Below are 20,946 nucleotides of genomic sequence, written 5' to 3'. Positions count from 1 at the left end.
CCACTCAAAGTTAAAACCGCCACGATTCTGCTGTGGTATACAAAAATTTTCCAACATGAGCTGTAATTAATACAGAGTACAAGCCAGAAGGGTAGTTACTGCAGAGTTTTTGAATATGTTTTGATATATTTCAGTTTGTTTCTTTCCAATATCGACAGAATGCTCAGTCAGGTATGTGTAAGTAAGACACGTGCCTTAGCTTTGTTTTCATCACAGTTGGTGTAAGAAAATTCCGGGTACATTTGGCAAATACAAAAACATTGCTTTCAGCAGAGAAGCTATGCTAGTTCTATTATATAAAAAGTTCCCTCCTAATGAAACTAGCCACTAACCAGACCTGGGCAAAGGGCAGCCCATGGAGTTTGGGAGGAAGGAAGGAAGGAAGGAAGGAAGGAAGGAAGGAAGGAAGGAAGGAAGGAAGGAAGGAAGGAAGGAAGGAAGGAGAAATGGAGGGAGGAAGGAAAGAAGGAAGGAGAAATGGAAGGTGGAAGGAGGAAGGGAGGAAGGGAGGAAGGAGGGAGGGAAGGAAGGAAGGAAGGGGTGGGCAATTAATTTATAATTGTAATATATAATATATAATATAATATAATATATAATATATATAATATATATTATATAATATAATATATAATTATAATTATAATATAATTAACTCAGTTTTACCCAATAATATACAGTATTAGGTAGAACTGAGTTAATTATATTAATCCGACCCTCTAAAACCATCCCAATTTCTTATTCGGCCCCATGGCAAAATTAATTGCCCATCCCTGTACTTAACAGTGACTGCAAAAATTCTCATTAGCCCTTTTCCTTCCTTAATACAATAATAATCTCTTCAGTTTAGTTTAGTTTACTTTATTGTCGTTGCACATGGTACAATGAAATTAAATGCTGTCTTCAGTGTACAGTGATCCCCCGGTTATTGCGTCCCCGACCATTGCGAATGGGCTACATCGCGATTTTTCAACCCGGAAGTAAAAACACCATCTGCGCATGTGCGCCCTTTTTTCCTATGGCCACACATGCGTAGATGGTGTTCCCCGCCGGGCAGATCAGCTGCTGGGCGGCTTCCCTGGGTCTTTCCCCTCTTGCTGGCGGGAGGGCGAGAAGCCCCCCCCAGCACCTGCTCGCCCTCCGTTCGCCCGGCCACCCGCCATTTGCTCGCTGCTCGCCCGGCCACCAGGGTTCGTTTGGCTTCGGGACTCAGTTGGGAAGCGGCACGGGTGTTTTAAAAGGTCTCCGCCGGCATGGGGGGCTTCTTAGCACCCCCCCAAACCCGGGTTGGGGGTTCGGGGGGGGGTTAGGAAGCCCCCCATTCCGGTGGAGACCTTTTAAAACACCCGTGCCGCTTCCCAGCTGAGTCCTCAAGCCAAGCGCAGAAGTTAGCCTTGAATCCCTTTGAATCCCGCCGCTTCTGCTGGATACGGGCGATGGGGGGGGCGAGCTGCCACACCCCTGGCTTCCGCACCGCTCGTCCCACCCAACGCCCGTATCCAGCAGAAGCTGCTGGATTCAAAGTGCTGGGGTGGGGGGCTGTCGGGACACCCCCCCCACCCCAGCACTTTGAATCCCGCCGCTTCTGTTGGATACGGGCGATGGGGGGGCGAGCTGCCACAGCCCCTGGCTTCCTCACCGCTCGTCCCACCCACCGCCCGTATCCAGCAGAAGCTGCTGGATTCAAAGTGATTCAGGGAACAGAATGGAGCCTTCCGCGGCGGGGCTGGTAGGAGGGGAGCCGAGGGGATAACCGAGCCCAGCCCCGTGGCATTCGCCTTCCTGCCGCCTGCAGCCGAGTGATCGTGGGCTCCTTCGCAACCTCAGAGAGCTTCCTGGTTTTCGTGAGCTTTCATGCCCAGGAAGCTCTCCGAGGTTGCGAAGGAGCCCAGGATCACTCGGCTGCGGGTGGCAGGAAAGCGAATGTCACGGGACTGGGCTCGGCTCCCCCCCCTTAGCAGCCCTGCCGCGGAACGCTCCATTCTGTTCCCTGCCGGCCCGATTGAGCGGCCGGCGGTCTCCATTCAGGGAACAGAATGGAGCCTTCCGCGGGGGGCTGGTAGGAGGGGAGCCGAGGACGGAACCGAGCCCAGCCCCGTGGCATTCGCCTTCCTGCCGCCTGCAGCCGAGTGATCGTGGGCTCCTTCGCAACCTCAGAGAGCTTCCTGGTTTTCGTGAGCTTTCATGCCCAAGAAGCTCTCCGAGGTTGCGAAGGAGCCCAGGATCACTCGGCTGCGGGTGGCAGGAAAGCGAATGTCACGGGGCTGGGCTCGGCTCCCCCCCCTTAGCAGCCCCGCCGCGGAACGCTCCATTCTGTTCCCTGCCGGCCCGATTGAGCGGCCGGCGGTCTCCATTCAGGGAACAGAATGGAGCCTTCCGCGGTGGGGCTGGTAGGAGGGGAGCTGAGGACGGAACCGAGCCCAGCCCCGTGGCATTCGCTTTCCTGCCACCCGCAGCCGAGTGATCCTGGGCTCCTTCGCAACCTCAGAGAGCTTCCTGGTTTTCGTGAGCTTTCATGCCCAGGAAGCTCTCCGAGGTTGCGAAGGAGCCCAGGATCACTCGGCTGCGGGTGGCAGGAAAGCGAATGTCACGGGGCTGGGCTCGGCTCCCCCAGCCCCGCCGCGGAACGCTCCATTCTGTTCCCTGCCGGCCCGATTGAGCGGCCGGCGGTCTCCATTCAGGGAACAGAATGGAGTCTTCCGCGGCGGGGCTGGTAGGAGGGGAGCCGAGGACGGAACCGAGCCCAGCCCCGTGGCATTCGCCTTCCTCCCACCTGCAGCCGAGTGATCGTGGGCTCCTTCGCAACCTCAGAGAGCTTCCTGGTTTTCGTGAGCTTTCATGCCCAGGAAGCTCTCCGAGGTTGCGAAGGAGCCCAGGATCACTCGGCTGCGGGCGGCAGGAAAGCGAATGTCACGGGGCTGGGCGCTAGCTCTCGCCGCTTTCGAGCTGAGTCCTGAAGCGAATTCGCTTCAGGACTCATCTCGAAAGCCCGCTAGCGAGGAGCCGAAGATTGGGGGCGGCGCGGCTGTTTTAAAACGTCGCCGCCGGCATGGGGGGCTTGCCAGCACCCCCCGGACCCCCAACCCGGGTTTGGGGGGCTGCTAGGAAGCCCCCCATGCCGGCGGCGACGTTTTAAAACAGCCGCGCCGCCCCCAATCTTCGGCTCCTCGCTAGCGCTGCGGAAGTTAAAAACACCATCTGCACATGCGCAGATGGTGTTTTTACTTCCGCAGCGCTACTTCGCGAAAACCCGCTCGTTGCGGGGGGTCCTGGAACGGAACCCTCGCAACGAGCGGGGGATCACTGTACATTATAACTATAAAAAAAAAACCACATACATCCTTTATATTCTGTATACTTGAAATTGAAAACCCAATATTGCACTATACCGTAGAATTCAATATGGTTATTGCCCCGGGATAGAAGCTGTTTTTTAGCCTATTTGTCTTTGTTTTATTGTCCTGTACCATCTGCCAGATGGTAATAGTTCAAAAAAAGACTGCCTAGGACAGGGGTAGGCAAGGTTGGCTCTTCTATGACATGTGGACTTCAACTCCTACAATTCCTGAGCTACCATGATTGACTCAGGAATTCTGGGAGCTGAGGTCCATGAAGAGCCAACTTTGCCTACTCCTGGCTTAGGATGAGATGGATTTTTAAGAATGTTTTGAACTTTCTTAAGGCAGTGAGAGCTATAAAGCTCTTCCAAAGAGGGAAGATGGCAATCAATTATCCTCTGGCCAATGATGTTTACCCTCTGGAGTGCTATCCTATCTACCACTGTGCAATTGACAAACCATACATAGATGCAATAAGTTAAAATATTCTCTATGATGCAGCAGTAGAAGGCCACTAGCAGTTTTTCATTCAGCTGTTTCCTGAGAAGTCTAAGGTAGTATAATCTTGGTGGGCCCTTTTGGCCAGTGCTGCAGGTCCTCTTTTATGATAGCACCCAGAAACTTAAAACTGGCCACTTGTTCTACTCAGTCTCCATTGCTAAGCAAGGGCTGGATGTCTGATCGGTTCCTTCAATAGTCCACTATAAGCTCCTTGGTCTTATTTGTGTTAAGGACCAAGTTTTTGTCTCCACACCACAAAAGCAATCATTCTACCCCATCTCGATAGGCAGACTCATCCCTCCTGGAGATCAGTCCCACCACTGTTGTAGCATCTGCAAATTTAGTAATCGTATTACTAGCGTGAGCGGGAATGCAGTCATACACTTAAAAAGTATAGAGTAAGGGACTTAACATGCAACCCTGTGGTGCACCAGTGTTAAGAATAAAGGCTGAAGAGATGTGATTACCTAATCTGAGCTTCTGAGAGCGGTCAGACAGAAAATCCATAATTTATTTATTTATTGTATGCGGCCCCTCTCCGCAGACTCGGGGCGGCTCACAACAGCAACAGGAAACAATATATAATACAAATTCAATAATTAGAAAGCTAAAAACCCATAATTTAAAAAACATGCACACAACATACCATACATAAACAGTATAGGCCTGGGGAAGGTATTTCAGTTCCCCCATGCCTGACGGCAGAGGTGGGTTTTAAGGAGTTTGAGGAAGGCAAGGAGGGTGGGGGCAGTTCTAATCTCAGGGGGGAGCTGGTTCCAGAGGGTCAGGGCCGCCACAGAGAAGGCTCTTCCCCTGGGACCTGCCAAACGACATTGTTTAGTCGAAGGGACCCGGAGAAGGCCAATAATTCAAAGGCAGAAAGAGCCCAAGATCCATAAATTTAAATAGTAATCTATGTGGAATTATTGTGTTAAATGTAGAGTTAAAATCTACAAAAAGCATCCTGACATAGCCCTCCCCCCCTGCTGTTCCAAATGAGTCAGATCAGTGTGAAGAGTGATGTCTATAGCATCCTCTGTAGATGTATTTCTTCTGTATGCAAACAGTTGTTTATCAAATGTATGCAGAAGATCAGAAATGATGTGCAGGCAGACCAATTTCTCAAAGCACTTCATGATGATAGGAGTGAGTGCCACTGGTCTGTAATCGTTGAGGATATTGATAGGGAACTTCTTTGACAGTGGAACAATGGTAGAAGCCTTCAAACAAGATGGCATAGTAGACTGGGATAAAGACCAATTGAAGATTCTGGTACAGATTCCAGCCAACTGATCAGCAATCTTTAAGCACTCGGCCAGAGATACCATCAGGACCAGCAATCTTTCTAGAGTCCACAGCATTCAGAATGCTCCTCACCTCCTGTTCCTCCACAATGAGGTGGGAGCTACACTAGACTGGTGACTGTTAGCTGTCTCTGATGTTTTCACTTCAAAGTGAGCAAAGAAATGATTCAGCTCTTCTGCCAATGGAGCATCCTCCTCAGCATGGATGACATTGGTCAATTGATGGTTGGTAATTTGTTGAATTCCTCCTAATGTTTGTTTGTTTGTTTGTTTGTTTATTGGATTTGTATGCCGCCCCTCTCCGTGCTATAAAAATAAATTATCCTCAATTTTCTTATAATCAATCTTGGCCTTTTGAATACTTTTCTTCAGACTAGTTCTGGCAACATTGTATCTTGCCCCAACACCAGACCTAAAAGCCTTGGTCCTGTCACACAAGAGGCGCTGGACCCTCATGCCACTTTTTTCTCACTCAGTCATCAAATTCAGAAATCTCAATTTCACACACCCCCTCCCCGTTTTCAGTTCATTAGGAGATTTGAAGCTTTTGTGAAAGTACTTATTGCTTTGTTCCCTGACCAGCTAGTTCTACCATCTTCACAATCCATTCTTCCATTGTGGATATTTGAGGATTTCTCCACCTTTGTTCAAATAATCTTGCTGATACAGAAAATCAGTCTTCTTACGTCCTTTTAACTAACTATCCATTAGCCCCAATAAAAAGAGTTCTGGTTTCATCAACATTACTATTTAAAAGTCTTTATATCACATGTGTACTAGTAGGTCAGTTATCCCCGATAGACAAGGGATTTGAAAAGAAAGTCTAGAATTTTGTTACTGTATAAGTTTATTGATATTTATGTCCAAAAATGGTAAGATATAACAACCCCATAATGGAAAATGTATAGAAAAACTGAGATGGCCAAATTAATTGTTTTAATTAAATAAAAGATGCTTTTTGCTTTTTTCCCTGACTCCGGCATACAAATCTAATTAATAATAATAATAATAATAATAATAATAATAATAATAATAATAATAATAATTTCTCCACTTTTCTTCTTTCATTTCCTTATTAACTTTATTTTTGTTTGTATTTTCTATTATGATAATTACAATAAAATTATGTAAGTTATGCCACCTCTTCAAACAGAAGGCTGTATTATTCACAATTACTATGGCTTTAGTTACTCAGTTGAGTTACTGTAATGCATTCTTCATAGAGCTATCCTTGAAATAAGTTTTACCTAGTGCCTGAAAAGTATACACAGAATTATCTATATTGTCAACACAGTCAATTATGTCAGCTGTTACTTGGGTTTTCACAAAATTTAGTTCATACACTTAGGACTGAGTTATGTTACAACTGATGTGAAATAGGAGAAAAAAATCATGCTTATTTATAAAAACTCAATCAGAATGTTAAATATTTACCCATTTTAAAATGCTAACATTAAATGCCCTTACAAAAGATTGACTACTAATGTATTTTTCTTGAATTTTCATTGAATAACAAATGAACATAAGAACCGGTACTGACAAGGAAACAAGCATAACTTGATGGTCAATGCTAAAAATAATCTTCAGCCATCCCCTCAAAGTGAAGGAAATTCCTACCACACCTCAAACCAAAAATTAGAGAAAGAGAGTTAAGCCACATAATTTCACCAGAGTAAAATTACACCCTTACTTGTATAATCTGTGCTGTTCAACAAGGAATACTTCATTCTGCAGAACCTTTTGCAGCAAATTATACTTCGTGAAATGCTTATATCTACAAGATAACACTTATACCTTGAGGCCATCACCATCTAGAATCCCTGGTATATTCTTTGGCAGAGAACTACAGGTAGGAAATTATTTGGTTTTAAAACTTCTATTAGTTCTGTGGTAATGTGCTTTTGATTGCTACATTTAAAATATAATGTTTCTTTTAATAACATATAACTTTTAAAAGGACGTACCTTATAGTAAACATAGATTTATATAATATATGCATGAATTAAGAATTATGTATGCAAACTTCTTAAGATAAAAGATTTAAGATTATTTTTCACAGATTTGGTAAGCGATTACTGGGCAACAGTAGAAGAAAATAATACTGAAAATTTCCTAAGCGTTAACTTTAATAGAATCCTATCTTCTCCTGTGCCAGGACTAATATAGATCTGAATCTGCTGCCTAGCTGCTCCATTGTAGCACTATGACACTGCTATTTTTCCAGTTCTCTTAAGCCATTATTCCGGGAAGGCTGCCTATTTCTCAGCTACTTCCAGAACAGACTTTGGAGAGAACAGGAATATATTTCAGAAGGTAAAGCATACAGGAATAGAGCTGCATGTGTTGATTCACTCATCTAATACAAGATTCTGCCTGAGCTATTGAAAGCTATTAGCCTATTATTAAGAGTCAACTACTTCATTTGGTGGTTTATACTCAGATCTAATCAATGTTGTAGTTTTCTGGTTCTTTTGGTAAAGCATTTCATTTTTTGAAAATCTGTTCAGTTCAAAAGCAGCAGATAGCAAACCAGAATGAAAAATTATTTTAGACATAGTCAAAGCTGATAGCAAGGTAGGTAATGAAAACATGAGGCATGAGGCAACTTATTGGGACACCAGGCAGTGTGTGGTTGAACAGAAATTTTAGCAGCAAATTCTGATGAAAAAAATATGATTATCTTCTTGCTTTAAATAAGCTATGATACAAAGTAAACATTTAATTTTCTTAATTATGTGATTACCGGTAAAATGAATTCAACAAAGATAGGTAGGAAGAAAAGGAAAACAGTGCCAGGAAAATATTTCTTATTTCTCAGGAGACATGAAATACATAATATAAACTTTTAGAACAGAAGATTTAGAGACTGTTCTGATTTACACATATGAAAGTCTATACTTTATCAACAATTTCATGGAACAGAATTTATTCAGTAGACGTGAATGACTATAAGTGAACATATTTTTATCTCAATCAATTCATAATTTGTATTCTGCTTAAAAACTTTTGCTGTTATTTCTTTAATTTGGGCATTTCTTTGAATGCAAAATAAATTATTTACTAATTTGAATTAGGCATACATTATTATTTATTTAGATTATTTTTACATGTTTCTTGTGTTGATTTATCATCTAATACTAACACATCTAATGCTAACATACAACAAATGTATACTTTATATATAAGCAATAATTTGTGCTATTTGATATTGAAGTTAATTTCTCAATATCATTTAGGCAAATTTTCATCATAAATATTGATCTTGACTTGACATGCTAAATACATTCATATTGGGGAATTTCAACTGAAGGAAGAGATCAAAATAGACAATGGGAAAATGTATATACCAGAGTCCTAAAATAAGCTAAATACACAACTGTTGTATAATATCATCATTTGATCCACAGAGGAGATGTTTGGCGATGTCTGTGATGCCAATTGTGACTTTCTATAAAAGATAAGGGAAGCAAATTAGACTGCAGTTAGGAAGGAACTACCCCAATTGATCAAATGATTAAATGTGATAGCAGAAACTGTCTAGTGTTAGATCTGCAAGGTTCTGTTAATGTAGCCTTGTATTTTAAAAAGTAGTTCTTGTAGTTACCTGGCAGGGCTTACATGATGTGCTAGAGACTCTGTGCTTTCAGACTGGGGTGCAGAGCCACCACCAGGTCCAGAATTGAACTGCACAATAGTATTTGTCTATGAAGCCAGAGGATTGCCATATTATACTTTAAAACTTCAGCCATTTTTCATGGCAGGGAAATACCAATGGAATCATACTAATCAATGTCTTCGTAAGCTAACATCAATGTTTATACTGTAATGTGAAACGTAACAATTAATGCTATTAGGATGAACATTCATATTGGGGAATTTCAACTGAAGGAAGAGATCAAAATAGACAGTGGGAAAATGTATATACCAGAGTCCTAAAATAAGCTAAATATCTATGCCTTATCTTTTGCATGCCACTAAGCACTAACAAATCTTTTTAATGCTATATTGCTTAGTTAAGTCTACTTAATGTTGCAGTAATTCAATCTAAGTGGAAACAGAAAAAGAATTTTAATTCCAAGCTTAGTATAATTTTAAGCCTTAAAAATATAAAAGTATTAGCTCCTAGGCAAAACAACAATATTGTTCTGTTAACTATATTTAATTTAATTTAATTAGACTTTTAAGTCACCCAATTCCTTGCGGACTCTGGGCGGCGTACAGTAATAAAAAAATAATATAGTACAAAGTCAATATAAACAATGATAAACAACATGATAAAACAATAACAATACAAAACAGTTAAAAAGAATCAAAAATAAAACAATTGTTCAATAAACATTCATACTTCTTGGGCCAGAGCGAGTTGGTCTAGCTTAATGGCCTCAGGCCTGCCGGCAGAGACATATTTTCACAACCTTTCAGAAGGCTAGTAGAGTGGGGACGGTACGAGTCTCTGGGGACAGTTGATTCCACAGAGCCGGAGCTACCACAGAGAAGGCCCTCCCACATGGCCCTGCCAATCGGCACTGTTTGGCCGACAGGACATGGAGAAGGCCAACCCTGTAGGTTCTAGTTGGTCACTGGGAGATACATGGCAGGAGACAGTTTCATAAATAGTCTGGTCTGATGTCATGTAGGGCTTTATACTGTAGGTAATAACTAGTGTTGGGAGAATCGAACTTGCATGCCGAACACCGGTACTCGATTTTTAAAAAAATTCGTGTTCTGGTTCAACGTTCGTGCTGAGCACCACAAAGCACCACTGCCTGGCTGTCATCTGCTGAGAAGAGGAGGAGGAGCTGGGCGCCGGTGGAGGAAGGCGAACACTGGGGAGCTGTTGGCCGGTCGGGAGGCACAAAAGGAGCTGGGGAATCCCATGAAGGGATTCCAGGGGCGGAGCTTTGATGTCACATATACCGGCAGATTGCTAAGCACGCCAAGGTGATCACATCCTGGATTCCGGGGGTGGCACTAGAATAATGGAGGGAGGATGGAATCCAGGAAGTGATCACCTTGGCGTGCTTAGCAACCTGCCGGTATACGTGACGTCAATGCGCCGCCCCCGGAATCCCTTCGTGGGATTCTCCAGCTCCTTTTGCTTGCGGTGCGGCTGGGGCGTCCTTACACGTAAAAATATTTTTTTTATTTTTACCTGAAAGGACCTCCCTTTGCTTGCTGCACCGCTGCGGTGCCCTTTTTCATAAAAAATAAAATAAAATTTTAAAAATCCGTAAAAATAAAAAACGATGGGATTCCGGGGGCAGAGTTTGAAGTCACGGAGTGTTTGGAGTTCAGGTTCGGCCGAACTTTGCTTGAAGTTCGCCCGAACTCACCGAACCCGAACACCATTGGGTTCGCCCATCACTAGTAATAACCAACACCTTAAATTGCATCTGGAGACCAATTGGAAGCCAGTGCAGCTCGGGGAGTGTTGGGGTTATCTGGGTATACCTAGGTACACCCATAACAGCTTGCACGGCTGTGTTCTAGACTAGTTGTAGTCTCTGAATACTTTAATATAATACCAATATGTCCTTTGTTGCCAACTTTTTCAAGTTTATGTATCTTGTTTTCTTCTTTCTGCAGGATACACATGAAGAAAATGAATGTGGCAAAAACAAGTCAACTGTTAACTATTTTTCTTCTCTTTGAAATGTCAGTATTTGGTCAATATGAAAGTGATGATTTTGAGGATGAATATGACCATGAGGTGGATAGTGAATATCCATCTATTTTTCATCAAGTTCCTCAGGTAGAATATAACGTTTCATACACCACCATACATGCTGAGTGTGCCAAAGAATGCTTCTGTTCACCTACTTTCCCAACAACCATGTACTGTGATCATCGCAAGCTTCAGACAATACCAAAGATCCCGGCTCACATCCAGCAACTTTATCTGCAGTATAATGAGATTGAAGCTGTGCCTCTGGAATCCTTTGTTAATGCTACAGCTTTGAAAGAAATTAATCTCAGCCACAACAAAATCAAGTCTCAAAAGATTGACAGTGGTGTATTCGTCAAATTTGCAAACCTCATACAACTTCATTTAGAATATAATCAGTTAGAAGAAATTCCATCCCCATTACCCGGAAGCTTAGAAAGATTGATCCTGGGTTTCAATCAAATTTCCAAGTCACACAGTAAAGCCTTGGAAGGGTTGACACATTTAACAATGCTTGACCTCTGTAATAATTATCTTGAGGATTCCCAGCTCAAAGGAATAGACTTTTCAAGCATGAGAAACCTAATGCAGATTAACCTTTGTAACAATAAACTACAGTCTGTACTTATAGATCTACCACCTTCAGTGATGTATATTTCGCTTGAAAATAATTCAATTTCTTCCATTCCGGATAATTACTTCCACAAGTTTCCAAATCTTACTGCTTTAAGAATGTCACACAATAATCTTGAAGAAATTCCTTATAATGCTTTTATGTTGTCTAATCTTCTGGAACTTAATCTTGGGCACAACAAATTGAAACACATTTTCTATATTCCAAGAACCCTTCAACATTTATACTTAGAAGATAATGAACTAGAAGGTTAGTTTAATTAATTGCTTTTATAAATCTAGTATTTTTAATATTTACTTTACTTGAAGTACATTTAATTACACTGTAATATATGTATTAGTGAATTAGCTTCCAAATGTTCTTATGCTAAAAATTCATGTGGTACTAAATTAGATAGCAACCATATGGAATTTTAACCAGCATATTAGATATAGGAAGAAAAAAAGTAGAAGCTATAATATTGCAACCAGCATTTTGATTAAAAGATACACATACATGCCAAATTCTTAAATAGGATTTGTTGTGCAAAAAAGTTGGCCACAATTTCCAAGCATCAAATATTATTTTAACTGAGACTTCAAACTCTCAGTTAAGATAATATTTGATAACAATAGGCCCATATCAATGATTGAGGAACCTACATTAAGAGAGTGATGGGGACTGAAAAAAATCAATTTCAGCTTAAGTAAAGTCAACAATGATATTTATTTATTTATTTTTATTTATTTATTTATTGGATTTGTATGCCAACCCTCTCCGTGGACTAGGGGCGGCTAACAACAGATAGAAGATTTCTCTGCTTATTTGTTTTGCTCTCATAACAGAAAAAGAATATTTTGGAATATCTTGCAAGAACCTATTTATTTTAATGAACATTGTTTTTGTCTTTTTACAGTCATGAATGTTACTTTAATGTGTCCTACTGTTGATCCACTGAACCTCAAACATTTAACATACATACGAGTGGACCAAAATAAGCTTACAGCTCCAATCAGCACCTATGCATTCTTCTGCTTTCCACATGTACGGAGCATTTATTATGGAGAACAAAAAATTAGCAAAGATCAACAAACGCAGCTGAGAACACCTGTATTCCGAAGATTTCTCACACAAGAAGAATATGAAGAAGCAGAAGATTTTCATGAAGAACAAGGGGAAAGCCATGAATACGATTCCAGAGGAAGTGACAATGACAACTACCAGCATCCTTACTTCTATTAACAATTTTAAGAGGTAGTAAAACTAACAAACTAAGAAAAAATAATATCAAGTACAAAAGAAAACAGAATAAACTGGAAAATTCAGTAAACCATCTGAAGCATATCAATATATTTTGTAGCATATAGAATATTTTTATGTAGAAAATCTCAATAGCCATGAAAACAGTATTTCTGAGATCTTCAACCTATAATAGACTATGAAAACATTTAAAATATCATAGAAACATTCATATGAATAAAACAAATGCCATGACAATGTTGTTTGTGTAAAGTCAGTACGGTAATGATACTCTCTAAATCCTGATATATTTGAAACTGCAATATGACACATTACTATTATCTGATATACATGTTATGACCTATAAAGCCCTTCATGGCACCGGACCAGAATATCTGCGAGACCGCCTTCTGCCGCATGAATCCCAGCGACCAGTTAGGTCCCACAGAGTTGGCCTTCTCCGGGTCCTGTCGACTAAACAATGTTGGCTGGGGGGACCCATTGGAAGAGCCTTCTCTGTGGCGGCCCCAACCCTCTGGAACCAGCTCCCCCCAGAGATTAGGATTGCCCCCACCCTCCTTGCCTTTTGTAAACTCCTTAAAACCCACCTCTGCCGTCAGGCATGGAGGAACTGAGATATCTTCCCTTGCCTATGTAGTTTTATGTATGATATGTTGTATGTATGATTTTTAAACAATGGTTTTTTTTAGACTTTTAATGTTAGATTTATTATTATAGACTTTTAATATTAGATTTGTCATTGTATACTGTTTTTATCAGTGTTGTGAGCTGCCCCGAGTCTGCGGAGAGGGGCGGCATACAAATCTAATAAATAATAATAATAATGTTATTCTTAGTTTGAATAAATATTTTAAGACAAATTACATTTTATTAAGAATCCTAATTAGGCTTGCTGCAAAACCATCACAATAGTAGATTTAAAAATCTTTTGGGATTTCAGTTAACATTAAGTTAACAGAATGGTTAAATGGTCAAGCATTTAACCTTTTTATGCTGTATGTGCCTATGTATGAACTTAACATTCATAAAAAATAATCTTTTGCCCAAATTCACTTCATAAATATGAAATTATTCAGAGTATTACTCAGAATAATAAATTGAAGTTAATACTGTACTCAAGTGAAGTAGTACAGTGATCCCTCGTTTTTCACATTCCAAGACCACCCGCGAAAAACGAATTTCCGCGAAGTAGAGGAATGCTATTTTTGTATGTATTTAACGAGTATTTAGACTTTTAAAACCCTCCCTGTATTGTTAACAATGCACCGCTGCTGACCACTGAGAGAGACCGGCTTCTTTCAGCTACCACGCAGGCTGAAGGAAGGCGCCGTTGCAGTTCCCCCTCACACACACACACACACACCGTCCCTGCCTCGGTGTTCTTTTCCCTTTGAAAAAACCCATGAAGTAGCAAATCCGTGAAAGATGAACCACAAAGTAGTGAGGGATTACTGTAGTTAAAAACCATAATTTGAACCCAAAGATGTATTAATTATAATAGGTATAATAGAAAGTTGAGCAATCTTTTCAGTTGACAAGACACCCAGAAATAAAATGAAATTTGACAAAAATCTTAAGAGATCATCAAATTTCACACAATCTCTTTGCTAATTCTTCTGATAAATAAATCATTCATCCTGCTGCATAACATTTCAGGAGATTTTGTTTCATTATCATTTTTAGCCTATAGGAATTATCTACCTTTGGAGTTACATAAAATCTTGTTGATATTATGAGTACTTTACCACAGGCCCAACTATTCACTCTTGCTGCAAAGTACATTGCCAATACATTTTATGAATAACAAGTATATTTAATGAGCAATGAACTTAACATTTATTACAGACTATAAAATGTTATCTAGAATATAATCTCAATAAAAAGAGAATATTTGTAGCTCAGGGTTGATGCAATCTACATCAATGAAACTATCATTAAACAAAAACATACACACAGACACGTATTGCAACATAGGAGAAGATCAACAAACTTGGCTTATATTCACTTCCTCAACAATTCAAGGTTATGAAAAGTGTTGTTTTAAAAAATACACTATATTTTTCATCAGTATTCACATTTATTTTACTTTCATATAGGGATTTTAATAAGATAGTTGACAATAAATATTTAAATATATATTGTGTTTATAAAAATATAAGATGTTACAAATAAATTATGATATGATTGAAATGCATAGAATTTTTTTTTTTGCTAGCAAATTACAGTGGTACCTCTACTTACGAACTTAATTCGTTCCATGACCAGGTTCTTAAGTAGTATAGTTTGTAAGAAGAAGCAATTTTTCCCATAGGAATCAATGTAAAAGCAAATAATGCCTGCGATTGGGGAAACCACAGGGAGGGTGGAAGCCCTGTTTCCTCCCAGGAGATTCCTAGAGAGGCTCCACAGAGGCTTCTCCCTGCCTTTTCCGGCCCTGTTTCCTCCCAGGAGATTCCTAGAGAGGCCCCAAGGAGGCGTCTCCCTGCCTTTTCTGGTTACAGTTTCAGAGGCTCGGGTTTTTAAATAGAAAATGGTTCTTGAGAAGAGGCAAAAGAATCTTGAACACCTGGTTCTTATCTACAAAAGGTCATAAGTAAAGGTGTTCTTAGGTAGAAGTACCACTGTACTTGGCCTCTTTATTAAATTCGGTTATCGATTGACAGTGAAACAACAAAAGGATGGAATTTAATGCACCAAAAAGATGGCATTTCATTTTGATAATCTTAATTTTCCCTTTCTAAATACTAAATAGCATGCTGTGCTCAACTGGAAATACCACATTAATTCATAAAAATAACTAACATTTAACAGATATTCTGTCTTCTTAAAGATTAATATAATGTACTAGCATACCACAGGGATAAATAATCAATTTCTTTTATATTTATTGTTCCATAAAGCTATGAATTAAAATAAAATATATCATTTCAGAAGACCAGTGTAATAGCAGAAGATATTTCAGAAAAAATAGGTTAGTTACATAACTGTATTCCTATTTTCCCCTTCCGTTCAATCATGTCTGATTATTGGATCATTTCTCTGCAGTTTTCTTGGCAAGGCTCTTCAGAAATTGTTTGCCTCTTTCCAAGGGCTGAAAGTGACTGTCCCAGTCACCCTGCTGGGTTTGTGTCTAAGTCAGGACTAGAACTCATGGGATTTGTGTTTCTAATCTGATGCATTAAAGAGAAACCCTCCCATTCTACCATCTCTTACAATACTAGACAACACAGTATCAACAGTAGAGACCTTCAAATTTCTAGGTTCTATCATATCTCAAGACCTAAAATGGTCAACTAACATCAAAAACATCATCAAAAAAGCACAACAAAGAATTTTCTTTCTGTGCCAACTCAGAAAGCTCAAACTGCTCAAGAAATTGCTGATTAAGTTCTACAGAGGAATTATTGAGTCTGTCATCTGCACCTCTATAACTATCTATAACTATAACTATAACAGACTTCAGAGGATAATCAGAACTGCAGAAAAAAACTGCAGAAAAAAAAGAAGAAAGAAAAAACAATTACTGCCAACCTGCCTTCTACTGAGGACCTGTATATTGCATGAGTCAAAAAGAGGGCGGTGAAAATATTTACTGACCCCTCGCATCCTGGACGTTCCTACCCTCAAAATGACGCTATAGAGCAGCGTTTCCCAACCGGTGTGCCGCGAGACACAGCCAGGTGTGCCGCGAAGCCTAGGGAAGCTCCAGCTGGGCGGGGCGCTGCCGGTGCCGGACCGCCGGTGCCTCGGACCTGGAGCTCCCACTCGCAACTGTCCCCCGGCTACTGCCCGATGCAGCTGTTTCCGGCGCTCTCCTGCTGGGCCCCAAAGAAGGAAGGCGGGAAAAAGGAGAGCTTCATTATTCGCGCCTCCTTTTTCCCACCTTCCTTCTTTGGGGCCCAGCAGGAAAGCGCTGGAAACAGCGGCATCTGGCAGTAGCCGGGGGACAGCTGCGAGCACCGTTCCCCGTAAGCTGCCCCCTCTCCTCCTCCTCCTCCGCCGCCGCCTCCTGTCTTGGGGCACGATCTGCCCCCTCTCCTCCTCCGCCGCTTCCTGCCTTGGGGCGAGCGATCCGGGAGTCCGGGACTGTGTGGCTTTGCGCCATGAAGAGAAAACGGCCGACTTTTCCCTGCTGCCCGAGCCGTTTTCTCTTCATGGCGCAAAGCCACACAGTCCCGGACTCCCGGATCGCTCGCTTCTCCGGTCAGCAAAGCCATCTGCCCAGGAAAGCGCCGCGCATTGAAAAAGTGCGATGCTTTTCTGGCAGCCAGCTTCTGGCTGGAGAAGCGAGCGATCCGGGAGTCCGGGACTGTGGCTTTGCGCCATGAAGAGAAAACGGCAGCAGGGAAAAGTCAGCCGGGCTAACGGGAGGCGGCGCGTGGCTGGGCGCTGGGGACGTCTGGGAGGGTGAGGGGGCTGATCGCTGCTGCCTCTTATCTGCAGAGCCGGCTGGCGGAGGCGAAGACAACAGCCGCCGGCTCTCTCCCTCCACTCTCTCCGGCTCTCTCACTTTCTTTTTCTCTCTGTTGCCGGCGTGGTGAACGAGAGAGAAAGAGAGAGAGAGAAAAAGGAGGGGAGAGAGAATGAGAGAGAAAGAAAGCAAGAGAGCGAGAGAAAGAGAGGGGGGAAGGAGGGAGAGGGAAAGACATAGAGGGAGGGAAGGAGGGAGAGAGAAAGAGAGCAAAAAAGAGAGGAAGAAAGAAAGAAAGAGGGATGGAGAGAGAGAAAGAAGGGAAGGAAGGGAGAGAAAGAGGGAGAGAGAAATAGAGTGAAATGGAGGAAGATATTTTTTTTGTCCAAACTTTTCTTTAGCCCCCCCCCCCGCCCCCCCCCTCAGTGTTCCCCAGAATTTTGAAAATATGAATAATGTGCCGCGGCTCAAAAAAGGTTGGGAAACACTGCTATAGAGCATTGCAGACCAAGACAACTAGACACAAAAACAGTTTCCCCCCCAAATGCCATCACTCTACTAAATAAATAATTCCCTCACCACTGTCAAACTATTCACTAAGGCTGCATTACTATTACTCTTCTCATCGTTCCTATCACCCATCTCCTCTCACTTATGATTATATGACTGTAACTTGTTGCTTGTATCCTTACAATTTATATTAATATTGATTGTTTCTTGATTGCTTATTTGTATTCTATGACAATCATTAAGTGTTGTACTGTACTTCATTATTCCTGACAAAGTATCTTTTCTTTTATGTACACTGATAGCATATGCACCCAAGACAAATTCCTTGTGTGTCAAATCACACTTGGCCAATAAAGAATTCTGTTCTGTTCTGTTCTATCCTATTCTATTCACTACTACAGCAAACTGGCTTTTATTTATAGAGATATTATAAACAATATTGAATCATCTAATTAAGTACCTTTAATTGATAATACAAGCCACATAAATTGTGGGTTTTCAATTAACTATATTAACAGCTTGGCTAAATTAGCTAGTAGATAGCATTTGGTCCTAATGATATAGTCATTATATATGTGTGTGTTTGTATATATACAGTATCAAATATATGAGATATATCCTGTATGCCAATAAATCAAGACTTTAAATGTTCTTCATCATGCATGTAATTTTCAACATAAAGTAATTTTTATACTTTATTTTATCACTGATTTTTAATGCTTTGTCATTTCTATCCTAGCACTTACCAAAAGGAAAAAAAACCCTTGCTTATTCCATAGTAAGTATTATCTTAATCAAAAGCAACAAATAATATTTCCAGAAAATAGTATATCATGTTATCTGATCATCTTTAATATCATCCATTGCATTTCTCATCAACAAAACCAAATATCTCTTATATTGAGGGGGTCGTTTGCCCAGGTTCGCCTGGTGCACCAATTGAGGCCCTATCTGGACAGGGAGTTTCTACTCATAGTCACTCATGCCCTTATCACCTCGAAGTTCAAATACTGCAATGCTCACTACATGGGGCTACCTTTGAAGAGCATTCGGAAACTACAAATTGTGCAGAATGCAGCAGCGTGAGCAGTCAGGACTACCCAGACATGCCCACATCTCTCCAACACACCGCGGTCTGCACTGGTTGCCAATTGGTTTCCAGACTCAATTTAAAGTGTTGGTCATGACCTATAAAGCCCTGGACCAGAATATCTGTGGGACCGCCTTCTGCCGCATGAATCCCAGCAACCGGTCAGGTCCCACAGAGTCGGCCTTCTCCAGGTCCCGTCAACTAGACAATGTCACTTGGCAGGGCCTAGGGGAAGAGCCTTCTCTGTGGCAGCCCTGGCTCTCTGGAATCAGCTCCCCCTGGAGATTCACACTGCTCCCACCCTCCTTGCCTTCCGTAAGAGTCTCGAGACTCATTTATGTCGCCAGGCTTGGGACTATTAGATTTCTGCCCCTGGCCAATGAAAGTTATGTGAGTTAGTGGATTGAATGGGTATGAATGTTCTTACGGTCGTTGGGTTTTTAGATTATTAATCATTGGTTGGATTCAGGATGTTATATATTGTTATTTTATATATTGTAAGCTGCCCAGAATCCTTGGAGTTGGGCGTCATAAAAGTCCAATAAATAAATAAAATAAAATATTCCACAATACACACATTTCCCAACATAAGAACAGAAAACTGAACAAATTACCATTCATTTTCATTAAATGAAAAACTCTCTCAAGATTGAACTGCTTTGCTTCTTTCAAACCTTAACACTTTTCAACTTGCTAATGAACTGGAGAGAAGGGGGAAATAGAATGCTGAAAATGTCTGGGTGGTCCATGAGAGCCTGACAACCATTAAGGTCACCATTGGCAGTGCTTGAGAAATAGATGGACTGTTCCCATTACAAAAGGACATCTCATAATTGAACAATGTGATCATCCAGGGGTGGGGAGAAAGGGAAGTTGTTGTTTACTAAACAAATTAGTAAACTAGTTTCTGGGAAAACCAGAACTAGTTTTGATTCTTCAATACCAAAATGTTTTATCCAATAAAGTTTTACTTTGGAAATTGAAAGCTTCCAAGAGCATTTTCTTACTTTGGGTTCACTAGTCAGACATAGACTATTTTCATTCTACATGTGCAGCTCATGATCATTCTTGTATAATGCCATTATTCCATGTGCAGGATATTTGGACAATTGAACCAAAATTTTAGTTATTAGAAAAATTCTACTGCAGGTACCAGTACTTGCCATTTGTGAAAAAGTGGTATTTTCATAAATAGGTTATGTTTAAGTAATCCAAACAAAGTTTAGACATTTTTAAAATAATATTTTAAAGTTGCACAAATTTCTCTGTTCATTTGTTCTTTGAATGTACAGTACAGTGAAAAATAAAAGAAAATGCATATTCCCTACAAAACAATAATCATTTCCTTAATAGTTTAAGTAATTGGAAATTGTAGCAGTCAAACAACTAACAACATTAGAAGGTTAACATAACCAAACCATATTCAGGTACATATGATTCAACCCCAGCACTTTCTGAAAGTATTTTCAACTGAGCACACTTTATCAATTTTCATAAAAAATTTGATTAATCCATCTGCTAAGATTTTTATTTATTAAAATTCTATGTCACCCATCTCACTGATACAATAACCTGGGGTGAAGTGCATGACACATGACATAAGCCTTTTGGGGATACTTCTTTAAACAATGAATAAAAGAATAAAACAAAACAAAGCCAAAGAATGAAATGAGATCATTGTGAGAGTGCAATTGCTTTTCTTCCCACAATCAGCAATTTAAGGTGCTGCTATCACATATAGGGCTGGGTGATTTGCAGGAGGAACCCTCCCAATGACATTACCCAGTCCCATTCACTATATTGGGTAGGCACATTTTGGGTCCCTTCCCCGAAACAATGCTTTTTCCATGTCATGTGAAATGATCCATTCATTTCTCTTCCAATCTTTGGCTGGCCCTGATCCTGGTGGCCTTTATTAACCTGAGTATTTCCCCAGATGCTTGGACTGCAATCATTGTTCCCATGAAAAAGCAGGTGTGAACATGATTGTCCAAGTTTTCATTCAAACTTTCCCCCCCCCCCCTTGGCTGTTGTAAGTCATCCTAAGCAGCAAAAAACTATCAGTGTACAACTCAGGCAGCCAAATACATACTTTAAATAAACAAATAAACAAAACTGCTTATAAACTGCCTCAATCCGTGCACTGATAGTGACTAAAGTGTAAAATTAAACTTACTTGCGTGGAGTGAAGAGTTGCTTATTACCTCATTCCTTTAAAAAAACATGCTGAATATGGGCATTCTCAAAGTAAATGGCA

At 40.9% G+C, this 20,946-nt stretch overlaps 2 protein-coding genes across 3 annotated transcripts in view; one reads left to right on the top strand and one right to left on the bottom strand.

The window, feature by feature from the left end:
* CENPP (centromere protein P) overlaps nucleotides 1-20,946 on the bottom strand; it is a 198,280-nt gene that overhangs the window by 138,451 nt on the left and 38,883 nt on the right. The gene's annotated exons all lie outside the window — the stretch shown is intronic.
* Nucleotides 10,743-12,660, top strand: OMD (osteomodulin). Its single transcript, XM_070735784.1, has 2 exons — nucleotides 10,743-11,688; nucleotides 12,335-12,660. The coding sequence occupies exons 1-2, from the start codon at nucleotides 10,743-10,745 to the stop codon at nucleotides 12,658-12,660; spliced, it is 1,272 nt and encodes a 423-aa protein (XP_070591885.1).

The sequence above is a fragment of the Erythrolamprus reginae genome, chromosome 2 (genome assembly GCF_031021105.1).
Source record: "Erythrolamprus reginae isolate rEryReg1 chromosome 2, rEryReg1.hap1, whole genome shotgun sequence".
In the NCBI taxonomy this organism is placed as follows: domain Eukaryota; kingdom Metazoa; phylum Chordata; class Lepidosauria; order Squamata; family Dipsadidae; genus Erythrolamprus; species Erythrolamprus reginae.
This window is presented reverse-complemented; position numbering and strand designations above follow the sequence as displayed.